This window comes from Eumetopias jubatus, unplaced genomic scaffold (genome assembly GCF_037043125.1).
Source record: "Eumetopias jubatus isolate StellerSeaLion01/CBP00866 unplaced genomic scaffold, mEumJub1_p1.0 scaffold_14, whole genome shotgun sequence".
NCBI lineage: Eukaryota > Metazoa > Chordata > Mammalia > Carnivora > Otariidae > Eumetopias > Eumetopias jubatus.
This window is the reverse complement of record NW_028274820.1, coordinates 96034604-96059292: the sequence shown is the minus strand read 5'-3', so window position 1 is coordinate 96059292 and position 24689 is coordinate 96034604. Positions and strand designations below refer to the sequence as shown.

Here is a 24689-nt window from a genome sequence, read left to right as displayed (position 1 = left end):
TAGTTATCTTTTAACTATTAATCATAGCTATTAGAATATATTAACCACCCCCGCACAATCTTACAGCACTTTTATTACACGGTGACACTAGCAATGAAGCAATTTACAACTCTCTTTCCCTCTTCCCGCCCATCCTTTCTCACCCCAGGCATGTAGCCACTCTCCCTCCCACCTTCTGTTCTTAGATAGAAGCATCTTAGAGTCAAAATAGATCAGAACAAGAAGGAACTGTGGGAAACATTAATCCAAGCCTCTCATTTCAAAGATGAGGTAACTGAGCTTTATTCTTCTAGCTTATTTCCCAGGAAAGGAAGAGTGAGAGAGACAGAGGTCATAAAAGAGAGGACAACAAAATCAGAAATGTGTGTCCTTCTTCTTGAAGCTCCTTTTATGGAGATCAAAACTTTTGCATTTATTGGACGAGGACTCTCTCTCTCACCTGGGCAATCTCACATAATACAAAGTCAGGAGGGCAAAACGGTCCTGGAGAACAAAACAGGGGCAGTTGCTGCCTCTGATTCACGAGGCCCCCTGCAGGCCCTTCCTGATGTCTCTTCCTCAGGCCAGGCAGCTATTCAACACAGGTACATACACTATTCCTCACGCTAAAGTTACAGGGGTGACTTTTCCCTCAAAAAACTTGCAGTCCAGCAAGAGAAAAAAGGGGGGGATTATCTAAATGTTATCATACAAGATTTTTGCATATTGAGCATATTGTAATACAAACAAAGGTAACACAAAAAAGGGAAATAATCTTTTCCTAGAACTGACAGGAAGGTTTCTAGAAACATCTGAAAAGAGGCTTGAAAGATAAGCATATGTTTGCAGACAGAACTGAGAGGGAGCCTGGGGAAGGCAGTGGGGAGAGAAGCCAGGAGGGTGTGGTGTGGGTAGCCCTGCCAGGTAGACAAAGGATACTCAGGCAAACTTGAACTTCATCTAAACAATGGATCGTTTTTAGTATAAGTGTGTACACTACAAATTTAACTGGGTCCTATATTTTTATTTGCCAAATCAGGCAACCCTAGTGTGGTTTGGTAACAGGACCTAAGCGAGGGCTGGCTTCCAACTCAGGGCTCTAAATACCTCACACATTACTGCCTACCAGTATTTAATGAAGTCCCTTAGTCACAAGCCAATCAAAACTAATCTCACACAGGCACCAAGGGGCTCTATGAGAAGAGCTCTTAAGTATCCTCTAAGATCTGAGTTGTACATCCTTAGAACCACAAAATATATTTGAAAAACATACTTATGGAAGATACAGAAAACCCTCCGCCTCCCACCACCCCCAGAAGGGAATTAGGGCAAAAACCAAGTGCTTACAAGTGTGTTGCTTTTGCCATGGAGTAGCCATACAAGTTATGGACATCATAGTGAAAGCCCCACTGAAATTCTACATCCATGCAGAGGGTTCTTGCAAAAAGCAAGCGGTCCAGAATTCCTGTGGGGAAATAGCCATTAGTGACGCACTTCCCAATCAATCAGCTCTAACAAAATAACCACCCAGTTATTCCCTTCCCGGTGACTGCACCTTCCTACCCAATCTCCACCTGACAAAATCCTTTCCAGTTTTAAACTCTATCCTAAATGCTACATCCTACCTGGGACCCACACTAAGCCCCTCTCTGAGATAGATCATTAAAATTAAGGTGTATTCCCTCAGAGCTCATAAAACATGGCGCTGAGTGGAGACAACTGGAAAATGAGTGGAGAGCAATGGGAAGTTGGCCTGAGATGAAATGTAAATAAAGCACCACATTTCTCTACACATATCTGATCAAGAAGAATTGAGTGTGTAAGGAACAGAGATGAGGGGCAGTGGAAAAGATGTACTTTCATTCTTCCATTATAAGCATTCAACCCGTTATGCTTTTTTTTAAGAAATGAGATATGACATTTGGGTGGTTTCATGAAGAAGAACTCAGATCCTGCTTCTAGAATCACCATTGTCTGACTGTTATTTTCCCTTTTCATGCCAAAAATGCTCAACATTTTCTGCTTTGTAGCCTAGAATCTCGTTCTTTCCTTTTCTTCTTATGAACCAATAATGGGGCGGGGCGCCATATCAGCTCTCCTTCATGAGGCCTTGCCACGGACATAGGGCCTCAGTATGAAGCACAGTTCCAGAAAGTAATGGAACCAGGAAACCCTGACATTGACTTTTTCCCACTAGCCCAACAGAATCTCACCAGCCCAGGGCGCCTGGGTGGCTCAGTTGGTTAAGCGACTGCCTTCGGCTCAGGTCATGATCCCGGGGTCCTGGGATCGAGTCCCGCATCGGGCTCCCCCTTCTCTGTGGGGATCCTGCTTCTCCCTCTGCCTCTGCCTGCCACTCCCCCTGCTTGTGCTCACTCTTTCTCTCTCTATGTCAAATAAATAAATAAAATATTTTTAAAAAAAAAAGAATCTCACCAGCCCAACTTAATCAGAAATTAAGTTGAATGATAAAACATGAAATTTATATTTTTGGCACAGCTCGGTTTGTGGAATGAGACTCACAACCACTTCAATGATAAGAAAAAAAAACACTAAAATTGTCCCAGGGTCAAAGGTAATTTATGTAAGTCTTTATCACACTAATGTGTACTGTCCAATCCTGAAAAGGTGAGAAGCAGAGCAGCTATGAGGTAGTGGCTTGTCACAGGTAGGCCGACAAAAATGTTGGGAGCTGGGGAGTGAGGTGCTTGCCAGAAGCAGGCAGAAGGGGATGAGATTGCAGTTTTCTATAGAAAAAACAAAAAACAAAAACTTAGTTCTCGCTAAGAAGATTAAGAGATTAAAAGAGAAACATAATAAACTGATCTGCAGTGGAAAAAAAATGGGGGGAGGTCATAGACTGAGCAGAGAAGAATGAGGAATAAGCAGACAAGCAAACAGCAGATTTTGCAAGAGGTTAAATGGTTTGAAGCCAAGATTCCTCCTAAAAAAGTTCTCCACTCCTTCAGTGACCAAAAGGAGCTAAAGAAACAGGTCATCCATAGTCCAGGGTGCAAGTGAAGTGGACAAACCAGAATCAACTGGCAGAGACTAGTCAGATCCTCACCAAGGCTGTGTTCTCTTCCTGGGAGAGTTAAGATTATATTTCACACTTCCGCTGGAGGTTGAACTGAGAATAACTGACTGGACTCTGAGCAAAGAAATGCGAGCAAATTGTATACGCCCCACTTCTAGGCCTGCCAATAAAACTTCTCTACTGTCCCTCTCCTTCACCCAGGAAGCTGGAAACAAAGGATTCTGAGATGGGAGAACCAAGCAATGGAAGTAACTAGATCCCTGAGCCACTGCTTGGATGAGAGCCACACATCTCATGCTGCAGTATACGAGCAAAAAATAAATTTTTATTGTGTTAATCCACAGCATAATCTATTTGATACTGTTTCACACACATACATACTTTCAAAATCAGGACTGGAAAATCTGACTAAGAATGAGATTTAAAAATAAGAAGGATCTAAAAGGAACCACGGATGCTTTAAATTGTGGCTGATGAGCTAAAAAAAAAGTTCACAAAATTACAGAGTTCCTTCAATGGAAGGTAGTTTCTACCTTAAAATATTATGGTATTCTCACAAAGTTGAAAACTGAACCATTTGTCTGAGGGGTTTGGAGACCACGAAGAGAATGGGAGGACGCAGAGCCCCTTGAGGGAGGCGTGCGTCCACCACACACTTGCCCTCGGGTTCCGGCGGCCAGAAGGTGGCCAGAGCCCATGGGCACAGCAAGGCCTCGGGTAGGGGAGCGGCCAGGGTGCCCGCAGGCCCCTTGCACTGAGACTGTTCTCAGCCACGCGGAGTGCTGTTGAGCTTGCTCTAAGTGTATCTCCAGACAACTTACGGGGAGTGAAAGGAGGAAAGTTGAACATGTTCCATTCACACCCGCAATCAGAACCTTGGAGAAAGCTGGATACTTCATCCATTTCCTTCAAAGACACAAGACGCACAAAGGGAAGTGTTACCGATGCAGGGTTAGTCTTCTGGCAAGGTTTACTCAACTGGAAGCCCCACATTTGGGGCCTCTTACTAACTGACTTTGGGATCTTGAGTAATCTTCCTAAATTTTCTTGATCTCTGTTTCATCTTTCGGATTGGGTTGTGTCTAAGGTGCCCTCCAACCCAAAATGGTATCAAGCACATTTTACCTTTTATACATTGATTTCCATTAGCTAATTAAACGATACCGTTCCAAAAGCTAATTCTTACCTTATGAATAATGTGAGTTTTATTTTTGCTGTTAATGTTTCAGTGCTGTTCGAAAGAACCTAAGACAGAGGGATATTTCTGTTTTATACTTTCCTCCTGTTTTTTATTCCACTCAGTGAGGGACAAGAAGATATAATGGAGACCAAATCTGTCTCTTTAAAATGGATTAAAAATAGGTGATGCCTAATCTTGCTAACAGATAATTTTCCAAATTTCAAAGAAATATCTCCACCTGCTATCCCCACCTAAAAAATGAAAGGGGTTCATTAAATCATTCTCTGATTAACTTTAAATTTTAATGGATCGGTGCAACAACCTCTCATAAAACAGTGTTTTTAAGTTGAAAGACAGTTAAGGGAAGAAGAAGCTGAGGCCATGGGAAACTAAAGGACTTTCTCAAAAAAGAAATAATCAGTTGGTAGCAGATCCAGAATTAAAATCTGGGGTCTTGAGGGGGTCTATTTTCCTGCATATAAACTCCACATTAAGTAAAAGGATACTAAATACCACTATGTCAAGAAAACTATTTTGTTACAGATCAGGGTCAAAGCTCATTCTCAAATCTTGGACTATCCATTTCCAAAAGAAGTTTGATTCTGGCATAACAACTTACAATCCACACTCCATCAAACTCGAGAGTTTTATGAAATTCACTGAACTGCTCTGTCCACCACTGAGTGCAAGTTGGATTACTATAATCAGGAAAGACCGTCCATCCGGGATATCCCTAGGGAACAAAGAAGAAGGCGGTGGCAGTGGGTGTGCCTGGGGACCACAGACACGCTCATTGCCGCTATTGCTTCTGCCACCAGGAGCCCCAGACATCTTACCATTTCAGAATCAAAACTTCCCATCAAACTAAATAGTAAACTAGATGCAAGGAACCAAAAGAAGAAAAAAGGAAAGGAAAAACAGCCATAAATACATGAGAAGCCATCAGATGTCTTCTTTCTATGAAAACACAATAACAAAATTTTATGATGTCAGACCAGCTGGGAGAACAGTCTAAAAACACTCATCCCTCTAACTGGGTAAGATTTTAGGAGAGAATGACTGGATTCACTTAATGTGTTAATTAAAGGTCATTTAAACCTGCTTTGAAGAATGATGTTTATAAATGATACATTTGGTTTGGTAGAGAAACAACCTGTTTTAAATGGTGAGATGAATTTTGTGCTTCTTACTCAGGTCCAGTATTTCTTATCCTCTCTTCTCTTCCTAATCTCTTCCTACTGATGTAGCTTTTAACATTTTCCAGAAATAGTGCAAAGATAGAAATTACAGCCAAATTATTGAAAACTCTGAGTTGATAGGATACAAGCTTTTGTGCTTACATTCTTGTTCATTTTCCCAACAAACTCATAGGTTGTCATTTAGGACCTTATGCTCAGGCAGTATAATTAATGTATATCTTACATATGTTAAGATATATTATGTGTTATATATTTCATATATTTTATGTTAATATTTATTTATATATTATAAGATACATATAATATGAATATGCAGAGACTTCTTAAAACTCAAGATGGGAGCTGAAAATTCTCAGTTTAAATGGGTTGAACTCCCGGTCTCCTGTGTTAGGTGACAGGGCACCAAATAATAACTAGAGGTAATTTTGGACTCGGGAAATAGGCAATGTGGTAAAGAAGTCACCTGTAGCAACACTCTACCTAGAGTAGGCCCAGCAAACTTCATTCCAACCAAATATCTTTATTTTTATTAATTTATTTGTTTGTTTATTTTAGAAAGAGAGAGAGTCTGAGTGGGGGTGGGAGGAGAGGCAGAGGGAGAGGAGAGGGAGAGAATCTTAAGCGCAGACTCCGACATAGGCCTCAATCTCACAACCCTGAGATCATGACCTAAGTCGAACGCTTGAACACCTGAGCCACCCAGGCACCACCCAAATACCTTTATAATAAACCTCCACCCACCTCCAAAACTACTACCTCTGCCAACATCTCAGATCAAATGTTTGTGATTGGTCAAGGTATTTCTTGGTCAATGGAGGCAACTAATTAAATTCTTGTAATTATATGCAAATTACCAGTTGTACACCACTCAAACATGGGTACTACTGAAATGACTCACAGGTCTGGATAACCTACTTTTTAGATAATCAAAATCATGTATATGTGACCACGGGCTCTGATTTTGTACTTACATATGAATATCGGTCTGATATTATAGAAATTCACTTCAAACAAAACAATAAAACCAAAGCATTGGTTTGGGGAAGGAAGGAAACTACTATTTCATAGAAGTTTAGACTCAATGAAAAAGAAAGTAAATAGAATTAAGTATTGTAAACAAAGTCAATGATAGGAATTAAGTGAGCAGTTAAAGGGGGATTAAGGGGGCATTGATAACTCTGAAAAGACAGGTTTGAAAAGTAAACCGCCTAGGAGCAACACAACTTGCAGCCACATAAACTCTCAGATTAAGTATCAGTTTTAGTAAACCTCACATAATCTAGTCAGCTAGGGCTGGCCCTATATGTAACTGGAATAGAAAGTTGCCTCCACGATTTGATGTAAAGTACTCCGGAAATAGGCTTCTAATCAGCCTACTCCAATGCCTGAAAAAAGGCTGGGCTCTGTTAAGTCTCATGTAAAATAAAAGTGCATTAGCTGAGACAGGTTTCACATTAGACTGTGATCATCCTACTACATTATTGTAGCTGAATGTATTGTCTTGGAAAAGAGAAAGAAATTGAGAGGCAGGGGGCCTTTAAGAATAAATGAATTTTCTTCTTATAATACATTGCCTCTCAAATATCTGTAGTACCTGTAGAAGGTCAGGGGCTAGCTTTTTAGAGACTAGGTATTAATTTTTCCCACCACAAAAAAAGAAATGATAATTATGTGATATGGTAGAAGTGCTCTCCCCACAATTTGCAATATATAAATGTATCAAATCAACATGCTGTAAACCTTAAATTTACACAATGTCATATGTCAAATATATTTCAATTTTAAAAATCCTTCAGAATTTTAATCATTTTACTATTATATCTACTGTTTTAAAAATAATAATAAAGGAAGCCTCTAAAGCATGAAAACAGTGATGATACTACAACGTGCTTCTACTCACTTTCATAATAAAAGTACAAACTTCCCCAAATTACTGTAATTTATTGATTTCCTTGCAAAATTACCTGCCCAACGGCAAAGCCATTGTCCCTCAAGATCCATACTCTCTTTTTCCTTCCATTCATATAGGGCTGATAGTCAGAGTCATTTAAGATGCCAGGATTCTAATAAAAAAATATAACAAATATTATTTTTGTCAATTTCTTTTGCACATTGAAAGGGAAAACAAGGCAACAGACTTGTTTGAACATACCATAATGATTACATATTTCAGTCCTTGCTTATGTAAGTTGTTGGTAAAATTTGAGAGATCAGGGAAGGCTTGTTGATCAATGGTGAAATCCTTATTTCCATCCATGTAGTCTATGTCAGAGTACTGGACATCCTGAAAGATAGTGCCAGCCAGTTAGAACCTAGGAAATATCACCGTGCTGACAGAAAGTATCATAGCTCTGGTTCTTGCTCACTAAAACTGAAGCCATATTTTTCTTTCTTTCTTTCTTCCTTCCTTCCTTCCTTCCTTCCTTCCTTCCTTCCTTTCTTTCTTTCTTTCTTTCTTTCTTTCTTTCTTTCTTTCTTTCTTTCTTTCTTTCTTTCTTTCTTTCTTTCTTTCTTTCTTTCTTTCTTTCTTTCTTTCTTTCTTTCTTTCTTTCTTTCTTTCTTTCTTTCTTTCTTTCTTTCTTTCTTCCTTCCTTCCTTCCTTCCTTCCTTCCTTCCTTCCTTCCTTTCTCTTTCTTTCTTTCTTTCTTTCTTTCTTTCTTTCTTTCTTTTTCTCTCTTTCTCTTTTTCTCTCTTTCTTCTTTCTTTCTTTCTTTCTTTCTTTCTTTCTTTCTTTCTTTCTTCTTTCTTTCTTTCTTTCTTTCTCTTTCTTTCTTTCCTTTCTTTCTTTCTCTTTCTTTCTTTCTTTCAAGATTCTATTCATTTATTTGAGAGAGAGAGAGAGAGTGCGAGCAGAGGGGAGAGGCAGAGGGAGAAGGAAAAGCAGACTCCCCACTGAGCAGGGAGCCGGATGTGGGACTTGACCCCAGGACCCTGAGATCAGGACCTGAGCTGAAGGCAGATGCTTAACTGACTGAGCCAACCAGACGCCCCTGAAGCCATATTTCTTAATGATTCTTGAACTTCCAGGGCTTGGCTACCTCCTAGAAATAAATAAGGCCCTTCTGAAAGATGCAGGCTCTCTCAGGTTGCAGTTTTATGTCTTTGTCCTGACCGATGCATGTCATGAGGCTTTGGGAGGAACTTGAGGGTAGGGACTGTGCCTTGTTCATCCCTGCAACTATTTTTTAAATATTTTATTTATTTATTTGTCAGAGAGAGAGAGAGAGAGAGCACAAGCAGGGAGAGCGGCAGGCAGCAGGAGAAACAGGCTCCCCACTGAGCAAGGAGCCTGATGCGAGACTCGGTCCTTGAACTCTGGGATCATGACCTGAGCCGAAGGCAGATGCTTAACCAACGGAGCCACCCAGATGTCCCCATCCCTGCAACTTGAGAGCCTGGATGCTTGACATAAAACAGGTGCTCTTTAAATGTCTGTTTGGGTGAGTATATTAGTAATGTTGTAACCATGTGCTAACTTGGACCCTAAACATTAAGGTAGACTATATCATAAGAGGAGAAAACAGTCTTCTTGCTCTATAAAACTTCTAGAATAATAACTCACAAAGATAAACAACAAAGGGGCAGAGCTTTAATTCACCAAAGTCTCATACATAGTTTATTTTAGTGTTTGCATACCAATCTGTGAGGAGCAGGTGTTATTCTTAGTGAGAAGATTGAAATGTGAAGGGTTTGAGTGACATTTCCCAAGGTCATACGCAGGGGTGGGTGGGGCTGACTGCAGCTTTTGTGATAGGCCCTTTGAATCCAGCTGCTTTTTTTCCCAAACTGCCACAACTTCAAGGACATCTGAAGATCTTCTAAGAATGTGTTCCTCGCATAGTTAGTGTTCCTCATGTGTCTTAGAAAGTTCTAGCTTCCAGGCCTGCAGGAAAATGTGGCTGGTGGCCTGGTGCCAATGCAGCACATCTGTTCTAACACTGGGCAGTCAGTCAATACCCAGTGCCTCCACTTGCACATGGTGGGAAAGATCCAATCCGTGGAGGGAAAGCTCATTTGTTCCTGAATCAGCAACACCTCAGAAAAGCCCTTCGCCTCAGAGGTACGGGCATAGATTTAACCAATACCACATGGAGTCAAAAGAGCTATTTTTGAATCCTGGTCCTGCCATTTAGCTAGTTCTAGTGACCTTAGAAAAGTTATTAACTATGCAGTGTGTTTCCATTATCGCATTTACAAAATACCAATAAATGACGTTTAACCATGGTTGTGAAAGCACCTTATAAAATAATAACCATGTGGCAAGATTTGGCCTGATTCCTCCTGGAATTGAGAGCTTGCAGGTATCAGAATAGGGAGCATTTTAATGAAACACATGATCAATTTCCTCTAGACACCAAAACACCACAGCAGGCATGTTTTCTCACAGGAAAAATTCATCTCCCTGCCTGCTCTCCTTGCTGCCCTGAGAGGGCATTGTTAAGTCCTGAGATCAGGCCACAGTCCTTTCCACTTGCACATTCTTCCTTCGCATGCCAACCAAATATATGCTTGCGACACAGTTCCAAAGATCTAGCCCCAAATAAACTGTTTGGTAACTTCATTAAAGGCATTCTACATCTCCTGGAGGAACTTATCAAGTAGTCTACACTTAATAATTATCTATTTACCAGTGGACATTGAACATCATAAATACTTGGCAACCACTGAACTTTCAAAATTAGAGTGTGCTAGATCTGGAAGGAGGGTTCAAGGTCGCTATGAGAAATTCACTTACTGTGAGTCATTTTTACAATCATCAGCTCTTGTTAACCATATCACCCCACGTGCTGCTTTCTTTCATAAAATAACAGCTAACTTTGATGGAGCTCATCCAATGTGCTGCCTGCTTTTCGTGCATAGTGTAAGGCATTCCTCACTACCAGTCCACCAAGGGAAGCCTTACATTCTCATTTTATAAAGGGAGAAACTAAGACTCAGAGGTGCTAATTAACCAGCCCAACACTGAGAGAGCCAGGAACAAGTAAAGCTAAAATTCAAAACCATATCCATCCAACTCCATAAACTGCTGTTTCCATGATGACACAGGTAATTTAGCATGCAAATTTCTGACACTAGGTGTGCCTGTTTGTCTACATATGTATGTACGTATCTATCTATCTATCTATCCACCTATCTCTCTCTGTATTTCTTCCTAATACGTTGAATTAGATGCAAAAACTAAAAGATAGGAAATGGTGCCTTACACAGGTTAAGAGAAGTTCCAACTTACATAAGGGATCCCAGCTACAAGATTTCGGTTCACAACCTCCTTCAATCCATTGATGCCACCATAGTTCCTGCGACTAAGCTGGAACCCAAGAGTCCAGTAGGGAGGAAGCAATGGTCGTCCAATGAGCTGAAAAAATAAATATAGACATGTCTAAGCATTTAAAAACTACTGTTTTGAGCACCATGTCTGATACAGAAAACACTGTTTCCATTTCCATTTATAACTCTGTTCAAGCAAAGCCCATACCTCCAGGTATTCCTGAATCACTTGTTCTGGAGTATTTCCCAGGAATACATAAAAGTCAAGGATGCCCCCAATCGTGCGGTAAGTGATGGCAGGAGCAGGCTGCAGGGTGACCTCTGAAAGGATTAGAATTAGAATTAGAATTTTGTGGTTGCAAATATACTTTTCTCTAGAATATGAATACCTGAGCTATCCAAAACAATCTCAGTCTCATTTTGCAAGAGATGAAAACCACACAAAACATTCTTTTCTTTAGATTGCTGACATTTATAATAATAAATGAGTAAAACACTAATGAAGAATTGATTTTTTAAGAGAAAGCAGAACCAATTCTATTTTTTTCTTATTATAATTTTATTTTTTATTTTAATTCAATTAAGAACCAATTCTATTTTTTTAAAGATTTTATTTTATTTATTTGACAGAGAGAGACAGTGAGAGAGGGAACACAAGCAGGGGGAGCGGGAGAGGGAGAAGCAGGCTTCCCGCTGAGCAGGGAGCCCGACGCGGGGCTCGATCCCAGGACCCCGGGATCATGACCCGAGCCGAAGGCAGACGCTTAACGACTGAGCCACCCAGGCGCCCCTGAGAACCAATTCTATTTTAATCTGGCTATATAACAATACAAATGTCTGGAATTTGTGAATGATTTAAAGTAATGGAAAAGTTTTAAAAACCTTATTAGATGAGTTTAATTACAATTTACAAATAAAAATAAAAACAAGCTCTTATTAAAGCACTGTTAGTCCAGAAGCTTGAGGGAGAAGATTCTGGAGTAGGGAAGGAATGAGCTATGAGAAACACAGAACACAGCCTTGTTGCCTACAGACAGTCTGGTTTACATGTTGAAATCTACAGGTATCTTTGGGACCTCTCTGTCAATGCATCTTATTACCTACAGAATATTATGGAAAACACTGCATCAAAAGAGAACCCGAAAGAAGTTTTCAATGGAAATAGCTTTCAGCATGAACTAGATTTGTAACAGGTCACCCTACTTTTGGGTTCCCATATAGAAGCGTTGTAGGTTAAATACACATTCTGTTAAATAGTGATCTCGCCATGAAAGTTGGTTTTATAAAAGCCACATCCCCAAACATATTCCTGTTGAGATAAAAAGATGCTTCCTACCCATGGCATTACTGTTCAACAGAAAAACACCAAAAGAGGAGCCGCTGGTGTCTTCAAGGCACAGGAAGAATGTATGAGCTCCATACAGATTAATCATGTCCTGTCAAGAAAAATGATAACAAATTATAGTAGTACATGTTGAAAATGTTTTTATTTACCCTAGAATAAAGTCAAACGCCACATACAACATGTACTTGGTCAACACCTGACGTGGTTTAGTATTATATCAAAAAGGTATTGAATTGGTAATATCAACTGATAAATGGATAAACAAAATACATACAATGGAATACTATTAGTAATAATAAGAAATGAAAAACTGATCCATGCTACAACAGGAATAAACCTCATAAATATGATACTAAGTGAAAGAAACGGCTACAAAAGAAACCAAATATTGCATGATTCTATTTATATGAAGTATCCAGAAAAGTCAAATCTATACAGACAGAAAGCAGAATGGTGATTGCCCAGGGCTAAGGTGGGCACCGGGGTGGGAATGGGGATTATGTCTATAAAAGTATGAGGGACCCTAGTTGAAAATCTTCTAAAACTGGATTATGATAATAGCTGCACAACTCAGTAATGTGCTAAGCAATCACTGAATTGTACATTTAAAACAGATGAATTGTATAGTATATAAATTATATCCCAGTCAAGTTATTTTTTAAAATTTGGAAAATACCTGCAAAGACATATGACAAAATGTTAGCAGAAGATAACGTTATTATGAGAAATTTTGTATTTCTTCTTTAAGCCTAGCTGTATTTTCTAATTTTTCTATAATTAATATATAATACTTAGATAGTAAATAACTTTAAAATTTAAAAAAAGATACTGAACCTGCCACAGGGCTGTGATGAGCACTGACATAAAAAGAGATAATGTGTATTACTGTGAGTGAAAAAGTGAGAGAAAGAGAGGGTCAGAAGACAGGAAGAAAGGAGTGGGGAGAAAGGAAGGAAGGAAAGAAGGAAGATAGATAAGACCTTTATCTAATCTGTGACTACATAACTTAAGGCTTTTTCAGCTCTAGAGAGCCAAGCTTAGTATGATGCTTATGTTCCATGTTTGTCAAGGGCCTTGAGCAAGCACTCTAGTGAATGTGCTGGCTATTGCTTTACTCTGGTTCAGTAAGTGTGTCCCCTTCATTGCATCAGACATTGGTGGGTGGGCCAGTTAATGTGCTACTTGATTTGTTCATCTCCTGTGGAATACGAATTGCAAAACTTCAGTCCCATCCTTCCCTTGCAACATACATCACAGATTTGGGAAACATCATCAGCACACTGGAGGCTTCAAGACCTGCTCTACAAAGCAATGCTACTCAAAGTATTGTCCGTGGACTGGTACCTCCCCACCATCCTTTGCTGTAAATCAGCAAGGAAAGTACAAAAAACAAGAGAAAGAGTTTAGAAACTTTATAGCAATCTAAAAGAGTAATTTTAAAGCTGTTCAATTTAAAATTTGAGCTTATATTTTATGTCTTTGAGTAATTTTATTTCATTTCCCCAGGATTAAAAAAAAAATAACAGAGAGAAAGAAAGGAACTGATCCTTCACTACGGGTAAGTTGAGAGGCACTGCTCTAGACCAGCTCTTTGCCCACTTGAATATGCGTGTGGTTCACTTGTAGATCTTATTAAAATGCAGATATGGTTCCATAGGTCTGGGCTCTGACTTGAGATTCTGCATTTCTAACAACCTCCCAAGTGATGCCAACACTGCTTTCTCCAGAACATACTTCAAGTAGCAGAGCCCTAGAATAATACTAAAACTGCCAAAAGAGGAATTTTTTTTAGTCTTCAGAGTTCTACTGGGGGTAGCTCCTGCTGAAGCTCTCCCCTAGATACTACCCAATTATTAAAGACAAACATATTTTGCAGAAGGATTTTCTAATATATATTAGACTATCATACAGTCATTAAATTATGTTTTCCTTTCAAAGTGGGATGTTTTTAAAAATTGATATGTTACTGGAGGCGGAGCAAGATGGCGGAGGAGTAGGAGACCTAGATTTCGTCTGGTCTCAGGAATTCAGCTGAATAGGGATCAAACCATTCTGAACACCTACGAACTCAACAGGAGATCGAACAGGAGAGTAGCAACAACTCTCTGAACAGAGAAGCGACCACTTACTGGCAGGTAGGGCGTGCGGAGAAGTGAATCCGAGGCGATATTCGGGAGGATAGACGGCGGGGGAGGGGCCTCCGCCGGCCGCTTCTGGCAAGTGCTAGAGCCGCGGAGCACAAAATCGGACCTTTTAGAAGTTGGCTCGGCGGAGGGACGTCGCTCCAGTGGCTAAGCGGGGGGTGGAATCCTCCTGGGACAGTGTGGTCTCAGAACCCTCGGGCTCACAGGAAGACCGGGGGAGCCTGAGTGCGCCAGAGCTCCCAGGTATCAGAGCAGGGAAGCCGGCTGCAGAGACGGAGCAGAGTCGCGGGCTCTCAGCTCGGGGTGGCCATAAACGTGATCCACGGCCCAGTCGGGGCACGGCTCCCCCAGCAGGGACCCAACAAGCAGCAGATCCGGGGAGACTCCCCTTCCTTCCCGGGGAGGAGCGGTGCGGGAACGCACTGCAGGGATCTGCTGGGTTTGGAGACTCTGCGCGGGGTCGGGTGCCAGAGATAGAAACGCTAGGTCACAGGCCGGGTGAGCACGGAGTGCGGCCGGAGACCGGGGACACGGGAGTGACTGCTTTTCTCTGGGGGCGCACTGAGGAGCGGGGCCCCGAGTTCTCAGCTCCTCCGAGTGGAGATTGGGAGGCCACCATTTCTGCCCTGGTCCTCCAAAGCTGTACCGAGAGCTTGCAGGGAACAAAAGCTCCTGAGAGCAAACCGGAGCAGCTTCCTTAGCCCGGACCGACAAGGGCGGGGCAATTCCAGCTCCGACAAAGACAATTGGAAACCACAGCAACAGGCCCCTCCCCCAGAAGATCAACACAAACAGCCAGCAAGCCAAGACCAAGTTGATCGATCAAGGAGAATAGGAGAACTCCAGCGCTAGGGGAATACTGCACATAGATTCATGGCTTTTTTTTTTTTTTTTTTACCATGATTCATTATTTCATCAAAGTTAATTTTTGTTGACTGTTTTTTTTATTTTTCTTTTTCCATTTTTCAACCAACATCTTATAAATCCCTTTTTAAAAAAAAAAATTTTTATTTTTCATTTTTAGAGTCATATTTTATCCCTTCATAGTAGTTACCCTTATTTCTGGCATATATATGTAAGTTGTTCTCTCTTTAAAATTTTGAGGTACAGTTTCTTCTAACAGATCAAAATATACCCTAAATCACTAGTGTATGGCTTTGTTCTAGTCTCCTGCCTGATCACATTCTCTCCCTTTTTCCTTTTTTTTTTTTCTTAAATCTTCTTTCTTTTTTCAAACAACTTATCTTACCAAGTCCTTTTATAAAATCTTTTATAATTTTCATCTTTACAGTCATCTTCCATCCCTTCATTGTATCAACCCTTATTTTGTACATATATGTCTTTCTTCCTTTAAAATTTTAGGAGGCACTTTTTTCCAACAGACCAAAATACGCCCAAAATCTAGTGTGTGGCACTGATCTATGCACTAGCCTGATCATATTTGATCATATTCTGCCTTTTTTGTATTGTTTTGTTTTTGTTTTTATCTTTTTTTTTCTTTTTCTCTTTCTTTTTTCTTTCTTTCCCTTTCTTTTCCCCTGGTTTCAGGTCTTTTCTGATTTGTATACAGTATATTAGCTGGGGACGTTGTAAACCTGTTAGCATTTTGTTCTCTCATTCATCTATTCTCCTCTGGACAAAATGACAAGACGAAAGAAATCACCTCAGCAAAAGAACAAGAGGTAGTACCGTCAGCCAGGGACCTACTCAATACGGACATTAGTACGATGTCAGACCTAGAGTTCAGAATCATGACTTTAAAGATACTAGCTGGGCTTGAAAAAAGCGTGGAAGTTATTAGAGAAACCCTTTCTGGAGAAATAAAAGAACTAAAATCTAACCAAATCGAAATCAAAAAGGCTATTGATGAGGTGCAATCAAAAATGGGGGCACTAAATGCTAGGATAAATGAGGCAGAAGAGAGAATCAGCGATATAGAAGACCAAATGATGGAAAATAAAGAGGCTGAGAAAAAGAGAGAGAAACAACTACAGGATCACGAGGGCAGAATTCGAGAGATAAGTGATATGATAAGATGAAACAACATTAGAATAATTGGGATCCCAGAAAAAGAAGAGAGAGAGAGAGGGGCAGAAGGTATATTGGAACAAATTATACCAGAGAACTTCCCTAATGTGAGGAAGGAAACAGGCATTAAAATCCAGGAGGCACAGAGAACCCCTCTCAAAATCAATAATAATAGGTCAACACCCCGACATCTAATAGTAAAACTTACGAGTCTCAGAGACAAAGAGAAAATCCTGAAAGCAGCTTGGGAGAAGAGATATGTAACCTACAATGGTAGAAACATTAGATTGGCAACAGACCTATCCACAGAGACCTGGCAGGCCAGAAAGGACTGGCAAGATATCTTCAGAGCACTAAACGAGAAAAATATGCAGCCAAGAATACTATATCCAGCTAGGCTATCATTGAAAATAGAAGGAGAGATAAAAAGCTTCCAGAACAAACAAAAACTAAAGGAATTTGCAAACACAAAACCAGCCCTCCAAAAAATATTGAGAGGGGTCCTCTAAGCAAAGAGAGAACCTAAAAGCAGCAAAGAGCAGAAACGAACACAGACAACAGACAGTTAACAGTCACCTTACAGGTAGTACAATGGCACTAAATTCATACCTTTCAATTGTTACCCTGAATGTAAATGGGCTAAATGCCCCAATTAAAAGACACAGGCTATCAGATTGGATTAAAAAACAAGACCCATCAATATGATGTCTGCAAGAGACTCATTTTAGACCCAAAGACACCCCCAGATTGAAAGTGAGGGGGTGGAAAACAATTTACCATGCTAATGGACACCAAAAGAAAGCTGGGGTGGCAATCCTTATATCAGACAAACTAGATTTTAAAACAAAGACTGTAATAAGAGATGAGGAAGGACACTATATCCTACTTAAAGGGTCTATCCAACAAGAAGATCTAACAATTGTAAATATCTATGCCCCGAACATGGGAGCAGCCAATTATATAAGGCAATTAATAACAAAAGCAAAGAAACACATTGACAACAGTACAATAATAGTGGGGGACTTTAACACCCCTCTGACTGAAATGGACAGATCATCTAAGCAAAAGTTCAACAAGGAAATAAAGACTTTAAATGACACACTGGACCAAATGGACTTCACAGACATATTCAGAACATTCCATCCCAAAGCAAAGGAATACACATTCTTCTCTAGTGCCCATGGAACATTCTCCAGAATTGATCACATCCTAGGTCACAAATCAGGTCTCAATCGGTACCAAAAGATTGGGATCATTCCCTGCATATTTTCAGACCACAATGCTTTGAAACTAGAACTCAATCACAAGAGGAAAGTCGGAAAGCACTCAAATACATGGAGGCTAAAGAGCATCCTACTAAAGAATGAATGGGTCAACAAGGAAATTAAAGAAGAATTAAAAAAATTCATGGAAACCAATGAAAATGAAAACACAACTGTTCAAAATCTTTGGGATACAGCAAAGGCAGTCCTGAGAGGAAAGTATATAGCAATACAAGCCTTTCTCAAGCAACAAGAAAGGTCTCAAATACACAACCTAACCCTACACCTAAAGGAGCTGGAGAAAGAACAGCAAATCAAGCCTAAACCCAGCAGGAGAAGAGAAATAATAAAGATCAGAGCAGAGATCAATGAACTAGAAACCAAAAGAACAGTAGAACAGATCAACGAAACTAGGAGCTGGTTCTTTGAAAGAATTAAAAGATTGATAAACCCCTGGCCAGACTGATCAAAAAGAAAAGAGAAATGACCCAAATCAACAAAATCATGAATGAAAGAGGAGAGATCACAACCAACACCAAAGAAATACAAACAATTATAAGAACATATTATGAGCAACTCTATGCCAGCAAATTAGATAACCTGGAGGAAATGGGTGCATTCCTAGAGATGTATCAACTACCAAAACTGAACCAGGAGGAAATAGAAAACCTGAACAGTCCTATAACCACTAAGGAAATTGAAGCAGTCATCAAAAATCTCCCAACAAACAAAAGCCCAGGGCCAGATGGCTTCCCAGGGGAATTCTACCAAACATTTAAAGAAGAATTAATACCTATTCTCCTGAAACTGTTCCAAAAAATAGAAATGGAAGGGAAACTTCCAAACTCATTTTATGAGGCCAGCATTACCTTGATCCCAAAACCAGACAAAGACCCCATCAAAAAAGAGAATTACAGACCAATATCCTTGATGAACATGGATGCAAAAATTCTCACCAAAATACTAGCCAATAGGATCCAACAGTACATTAAAAGGATTATTCACCACGACCAAGTGGGATTTATCCCTGGGCTGCAAGGCTGGTTCAACATCCGCAAATCAATCAACGTGATACAATACATTAACAAAAGAAAGAACAAGAATCATATGATCCTCTCAATAGATGCAGAAAAAGCATTTGACAAAGTACAACATCCTTTCTTGATCAAAACTCTTCAGAGTATAGGGATAGAGGGTACATACCTCAATATCATAAAAGCCATCTATGAAAAACCTACAGCGAATATCATTCTCAATGGGGAAAGGCTGAGAGCTTTTCCCCTAAGGTCAGGAACGCGGCAGGGATGTCCACTCTCACCACTGCTATTCAACATAGTATTAGAAGTCCTAGCCACAGCAATTAGACAACAAAAAGAAATCAAAGGCATCCAAATCGGCAAAGAGGAAGTCAAACTCTCACTCTTTGCAGATGATATGATACTGTATGTGGAAAACCCAAAAGACTCCACCCCAAAACTGCTAGAACTCATACAGGAATTCAGTAAAGTAGCAGGATATAAAATCAATGCACAGAAATCAGTGGCATTCCTATACACCAACAACAAGAGAGAAGAGAGACAAATCAAGGAGTCAATCCCATTTACAATTGCACCCAAAACCATTAGATACCTAGGAATAAATCTAACCAAAGAGGCAAAGGATCTGTACTCAGAAAACTATAAAATACTCATGAAAGAAATTGAAGAAGACACAAAGAAATGGAAAAACGTTCCATGCTCATGGATTGGGAGAATCAACATTGTGAAGATGTCAATGCTACCTAGAGCAATCTACACATTCAATGCAATCCCCATCAAAATACCATCCACTTTTTTCAAAGAAATGGAACAAATAATCCTAAAATTTGTATGGAACCAGAAGAGACCCAGAATAGCCAGAGGAATACTGAAAAAGAAAAGCAAAGCTGGCGGCATCACAATTCCGGACTTCCAGCTCTATTACAAAGCTGTCATCATCAAGACAGTATGGTACTGGCACAAAAACAGACACATAGATCAATGGAACAGAATCGAGAGCCCAGAAATGGACCCTCAACTCTATGGTCAACTTATCTTTGACAAAGCAGGAAAGAATGTCCAATGGAAAAGAGACAGTCTCTTCAACAAATGGTGTTGGGAAAATTGGACAGCCACATGCAGAAGAATGAAACTGGACCATTTCCTTACACCACACACAAAAATAGACTCCAAATGGTTGAAAGACCTAAACGTGAGACAGGAGTCCATCAAAATCCTAAAGGAGAACACAGGTAGCAACCTTTTCGACCTTAGCCGCAGCAACTTCTTCCTAGAAACATCGCCAAAGGCACGGGAAGCCAGGGCAAAAATGAACTATTGGGATTTCATCAAGATAAAAAGCTTTTGCACAGCAAAAGAAACAGTCCACAAAACCAAAAGACAACCGACAGAATGGGAGAAAATATTTGCAAATGACATATCAGATAAAGGGCTAGTATCCCAAATCTATAAAGAACTTATCAAACTCAACACCCAAAGAACAAATAATCCAATCAAGAAATGGGCAGAAGACATGAACAGACATTTCTCCAAAGAAGACATCCAAATGGCCAACAGGCACATGAAAAAGTGCTCAACATCGCTCGGCCTCAGGGAAATCCAAATCAAAACCTCAATGAGATACCACCTCACACCCGTCAGATGGCTAAAATTAACAAGTCAGGGAATGACAGATGTTGGCGGGGATGTGGAGAAAGGGGAACCCTCCTCCACTGTTGGTGGGAATGCAAGCTGGTGCAACCCCTCTGGAAAACAGTATGGAGGTTCCTCAAACAGTTGAAATTAGAGCTACCGTTTGATCCAGCAATTGCACTACTGGGTATTTACCACAAAGATACAAATGTAGGGACCCGAAGGGGTACGTGTACCCCAATGTTTATAGCAGCAATGTCCACCATAGCCAAACTGTGGAAAGAGCCAAGATGCCCATCGACAGATGAATGGATAAAGAAGAAGTGGTATATATACACAATGGAATATTATGCAGCCATCAAAAGGAATGAGATCTTGCCATTTGCAACGACGTGGATGGAACTGGAGGGTGTTATGCTGAGTGAAATAAGTCAATCAGAGAAAGACATGTATCACATGACCTCACTGATATGAGGAATTCTTAATCTCAGGAAAGAAACTGAGTGTTACTGGAGTGGTTGGGGGTGGGAGGGATGGGGTGGCTGGGTGATAGACATTGGGGAGGGTATGTGCTACGGTGAGCGCTGTGAATTGTGCAAGACTGTTGAATCACAGTTCTGTACTTCTGAAACAAATAACGCAACATATTTTAAGAAAAAAGAAAAAGAAGAAGATAACAGGAGAGGAAGAAAAGGGGAGTATGTCAGAGGGGGAGACGAACCATGAGAGATGATGGACTCTGAAAAACAAACTGAGGGTTCTAGAGGGGAGGGGGGTAGGGGGATGGGTTAGCCTGGTGATGGGTATTGAGGAGGGCACGTTCTGCATGGAGCACTGGGTGTTATGAACAAACAATGAATCATGAAACACTGCACCAAAAACTAATGATGTAATATATGGTGATTAACATAACAATAAAAAAATTAAAAAATTTGATATGTTACTGATGAATCACTGACCGTTACCTCTGAAACTAATAATATGTTAATTAACTGAATTTAAAAAAAAGTTCTCATCACAAGGAAAAAAATAATCCTGTACCTAGTGTGGTGACAAATGTTAATTTGACTTATTGTGGTGATTGTTTCACAATACAGACAAGTATAGAATCATGATGTTGTACACCTGAAACTAATATAATGTATGTCAGCAATACCTCAATAAAAAAAAATAATAAAACAAAACCAAAAAAGTGGATATATTACTGTGAGTTGGTAAACCTCAAGAACAAGTATCCTCCAGCACAGATGGATCTAACTTGGGCAAAATAAGATATGGCTATAAATCTGTAGGTTGCTTGACTCTAGGTCACTTCCCTAAAGGAGAGAAGGGTTTCCTTACCGTGAGCCCTAGGTAGGGGGGAGGGAAACTCACCTTGGTGGGGGCGGCATCGCGCGTGAAGATGGGCCAGGTCTTCCAGCTCATGTTGTGGCGGTACTGCTGGTGCACGTGCTCCCCCAGCCCGTACACAGCAGTGCTGGGAAGTCGGAAGGACAGCTGCAGGTACTGCTGGGCAAACTGCAGGGGCCCGATGCTCGTGTCCAGTCTGGGCCGTGGGGTAAGAGTGAGAGTCACCAAACAGCTCTCTCTGCCAGGACCCTGTCCGCTACTCTCCCTGTTCACTTTGAGAACATTTTTTTCGGGTGTTCTCATCCACGTTCGTACTACCTTGTAAGGAGGAGACACCCTTCTAGGGTGTCTCTGATGCTTTCATTCTAGAGGAGACATGACACCAGAAACTCAAGTTGGATGACTGGGGGAAGAGAGCAGATGGGACCTTACACTTGCTGGGCATCTGCTTCATGCCGGGACCTGCTCTGGATGCTTCATGAATATAGCTCCATTCACAGAGCGACAGTGGATATTCTGATTCCCTTTCTATAGGTGTGGGAACTGAGGTGGATGTGAGATGCTTTGCCTAACATCCCAAAGCCGACCGGTGACTTGCTGGTGCCAGAACTTGAAAATAGGTTTTACCGACATTAATCCCTGTACTTTCTCCCATACAATTTATGTTTAAGCTCAGGCCGTTGTTAGGTTCTTCATGGCAAGTTTCTCGGGACATTAAAATTTGGAATGATAAACAGTGAAGTTGAGTTCCAAAGTGAATGGTCATCCAAAATAATAAAATTTCCTCTCTCATGAAAGACATTAACTACAAGTGCATTTCTCTAACTTAGCACACCAGCACATTATATTTTAGCATGCTGTGCTCTGCAGTCATGACAGGTTAGCAAGTGTTAATGATTTACAGTAAAAACTTTGACATTTTCTAAGGTCCAAACATTTTCCCAGGTCATACTTATCTCATCATCCACCCCCAGTAAGGCAGACTGAATGATATTGAGACTGTATATTCAAAGATATACAAAGGGTGTTGAAAAGCTCACAAGACTCTTCTGTTGCTTGTCCTCATTATCTTGATGCTGAAGGGCTTATCAATGACCTCTATGTGATAGTTCAAATTGGAGGTTCTAGTAGTCCTATTAGACAGGTTAATAATTTCAGAGGGGACTTCATAGCGTTTGTTTTCACTATCATTGATCTGTCAGAAGAGAAAGAGAAAGACCAACTCCAGATGAAACCACTTCCTTGTAGAGCTACAAAGAAGCTTCACTCTCAGCCCCCAAAGAAAATAGCTTCTAATTCTTAATCCTGTGTTTCCTGAGTTGTGAGGAAAAAAATCACCCAATCACGTGTATGCCCCAAAACACAACACAGCCCACACATCCGCTTGGGAGATTCCTGCAGAGAGGAACAGAGAGGCACCTTCTGCCTCCACACCTCTATGCAGTGCCTTAAAGGTGAATGATCCAAATCCAGTGTGGGGGCACTGCTTTCCCCAGAGATGTATTCAGTGGTAACTACCAAACCAACCTTAAAATGAAAACGATTGGATGTCTGATATTCAGCTGTGAAGAGGGCGTTCTTGACATCGTATCCAAACAGAGATGGGAACGGCAACTTTTTCAACTGGGCTGTAAACCCTAGAGGTGGTGGGAGGAAAATGGGGGAAGGGGAAGAAAGCTTTTAGATTTTATTTTGCAGTTAGCGTATCTGAGTCGTAAAGAGTGATTCCCTGGGTGCTCATCAGGATAATGCTCACCTGTCCTTGTATGATTCTTGCCACTGGGGACTTCATAGCCCCAGTTCCTGGGGAAGAAGCACCAAGGGACATTAGTATCGGGTGCCGGTTTCCAGCAGCACTTATTTTGCTGGCTGCAGACATCCTGTAACAATGGCACAGAGTGACATGATATGAAATGAAAGAAAGAAAGTTCTGTCTATGTATTTATAACCAATTTTATTCCAAGAAGATTTTAAGATAGGTCCTATTTACATGCAGTCACTTATTCTTCTTTTATTCTCACATTTATATAGCTATCCAAAATGCATTTATTATCTCCCCGACAAGAAACTAATGATATAGATAAATAAGACACAGTTCTTGCCTTTAGCAAACTTTCGTTACAGTCTAGTAGTACATGCAATTTCAGTATGAGAGGAGTGCTCACGCAGAGAGTGCCCAGGGGCCAAAGGAACGCACACGCAAGCCATGGCATGCAGTCTAGAAGGCTGCAAGCAGGGCGGGGAGCACTTCCAGGTAGGTGAAAGGTAAGCCCATTCCTAGTGCACCGGGAGGGGTTAGGTAGGGGAACAGGAGAGCAGAGAAAGGAGCAATACATGGTAGATTCATAAAAACCACAAGTTCATTGTGCCAAGAACACTGACAGAAACACACGGGAGGGACACAATGTTCATACCATGAGTAAGCTAGATGTCGGGCCAACCAATTTAGACTTTCTCATGAGGAACAGTCATGGAAATGACTAACAATATGGCATAAAGAAATGCATTTCTAAAATGTAAGAAAAGAAAAGAAAGGAAATGGGAAAAAATTAAGATAGAAATGGGACAGAGGGTGACATAAACAAATTCACACTGTCTATAAGGTAAAAATAGACCACATGTGGCTTCTCAGAGTGGTTTGATTATGGATTTTTTCAATGATTATTATTTGGGGTGCCTGGGTGACTCAGTCAGTTAAGCGTCTGCCTTCAGCTCAGGTTGTGATTCCGAGGTCCTGGGATCAAGCCCCATCCAGACTCCCTGCTCAATGGGGAGCTGGCTTCTCCCTCTCCCTTTGCCACTCCCCCTGCTTGTGCTCTCTCTCTCTGACAAATAAATAAATAAAAGCTTTAAAAAATGATTATTTTGGGGGTCAGACCAAGATGGCACAGGAGTAGGAGACCTGGATTTCGTCTGGTCTCAGGAATTCCGCTGAATAGGGATCAAACCATTCTGAACACCTACGAACTCAACAGGAGATCAAAGAGGAGAGTAGCAACAACTCTCTGAACAGAAAAGCGACCACTTACTGGAAGGTAGGACGTGCGGAGAAATGAATCTGAGGCGATATTCGGGAGGATAGACGGCGGGGGAGGGGGCCTCTGCCACTTCTGGCAAGTGCTAGAGCCGCGGAGCACAAAATCGGAACTTTTAGAAGTCGGCTCCACTGAGGGACGTCGCTCCAGTGGCTAAGCGGGGGGTGGAACCCTTGCGGGACAGTGTGGTCTC

General features: G+C 40.8%; 1 protein-coding gene across 1 annotated transcript in view; it reads right to left on the bottom strand.

Annotated features, from left to right (window-relative positions):
* MGAM2 (maltase-glucoamylase 2 (putative)) overlaps window positions 1-24689 on the bottom strand; it is a 100413-nt gene that overhangs the window by 56702 nt on the left and 19022 nt on the right. Inside the window, exons 3-14 of the mRNA XM_088018337.1 lie at window positions 23218-23341; window positions 22989-23098; window positions 22502-22656; window positions 21486-21657; window positions 12000-12099; window positions 10872-10984; window positions 10626-10751; window positions 7548-7679; window positions 7360-7458; window positions 4816-4929; window positions 3838-3922; window positions 1327-1444 (exon numbers count right to left, since the gene is read on the bottom strand). Coding sequence (XP_087874463.1) covers window positions 1327-1444; window positions 3838-3922; window positions 4816-4929; window positions 7360-7458; window positions 7548-7679; window positions 10626-10751; window positions 10872-10984; window positions 12000-12099; window positions 21486-21657; window positions 22502-22656; window positions 22989-23098; window positions 23218-23341 — 1448 coding nt within the window. The remainder of the gene's footprint in view (window positions 1-1326; window positions 1445-3837; window positions 3923-4815; window positions 4930-7359; window positions 7459-7547; window positions 7680-10625; window positions 10752-10871; window positions 10985-11999; window positions 12100-21485; window positions 21658-22501; window positions 22657-22988; window positions 23099-23217; window positions 23342-24689) is intronic.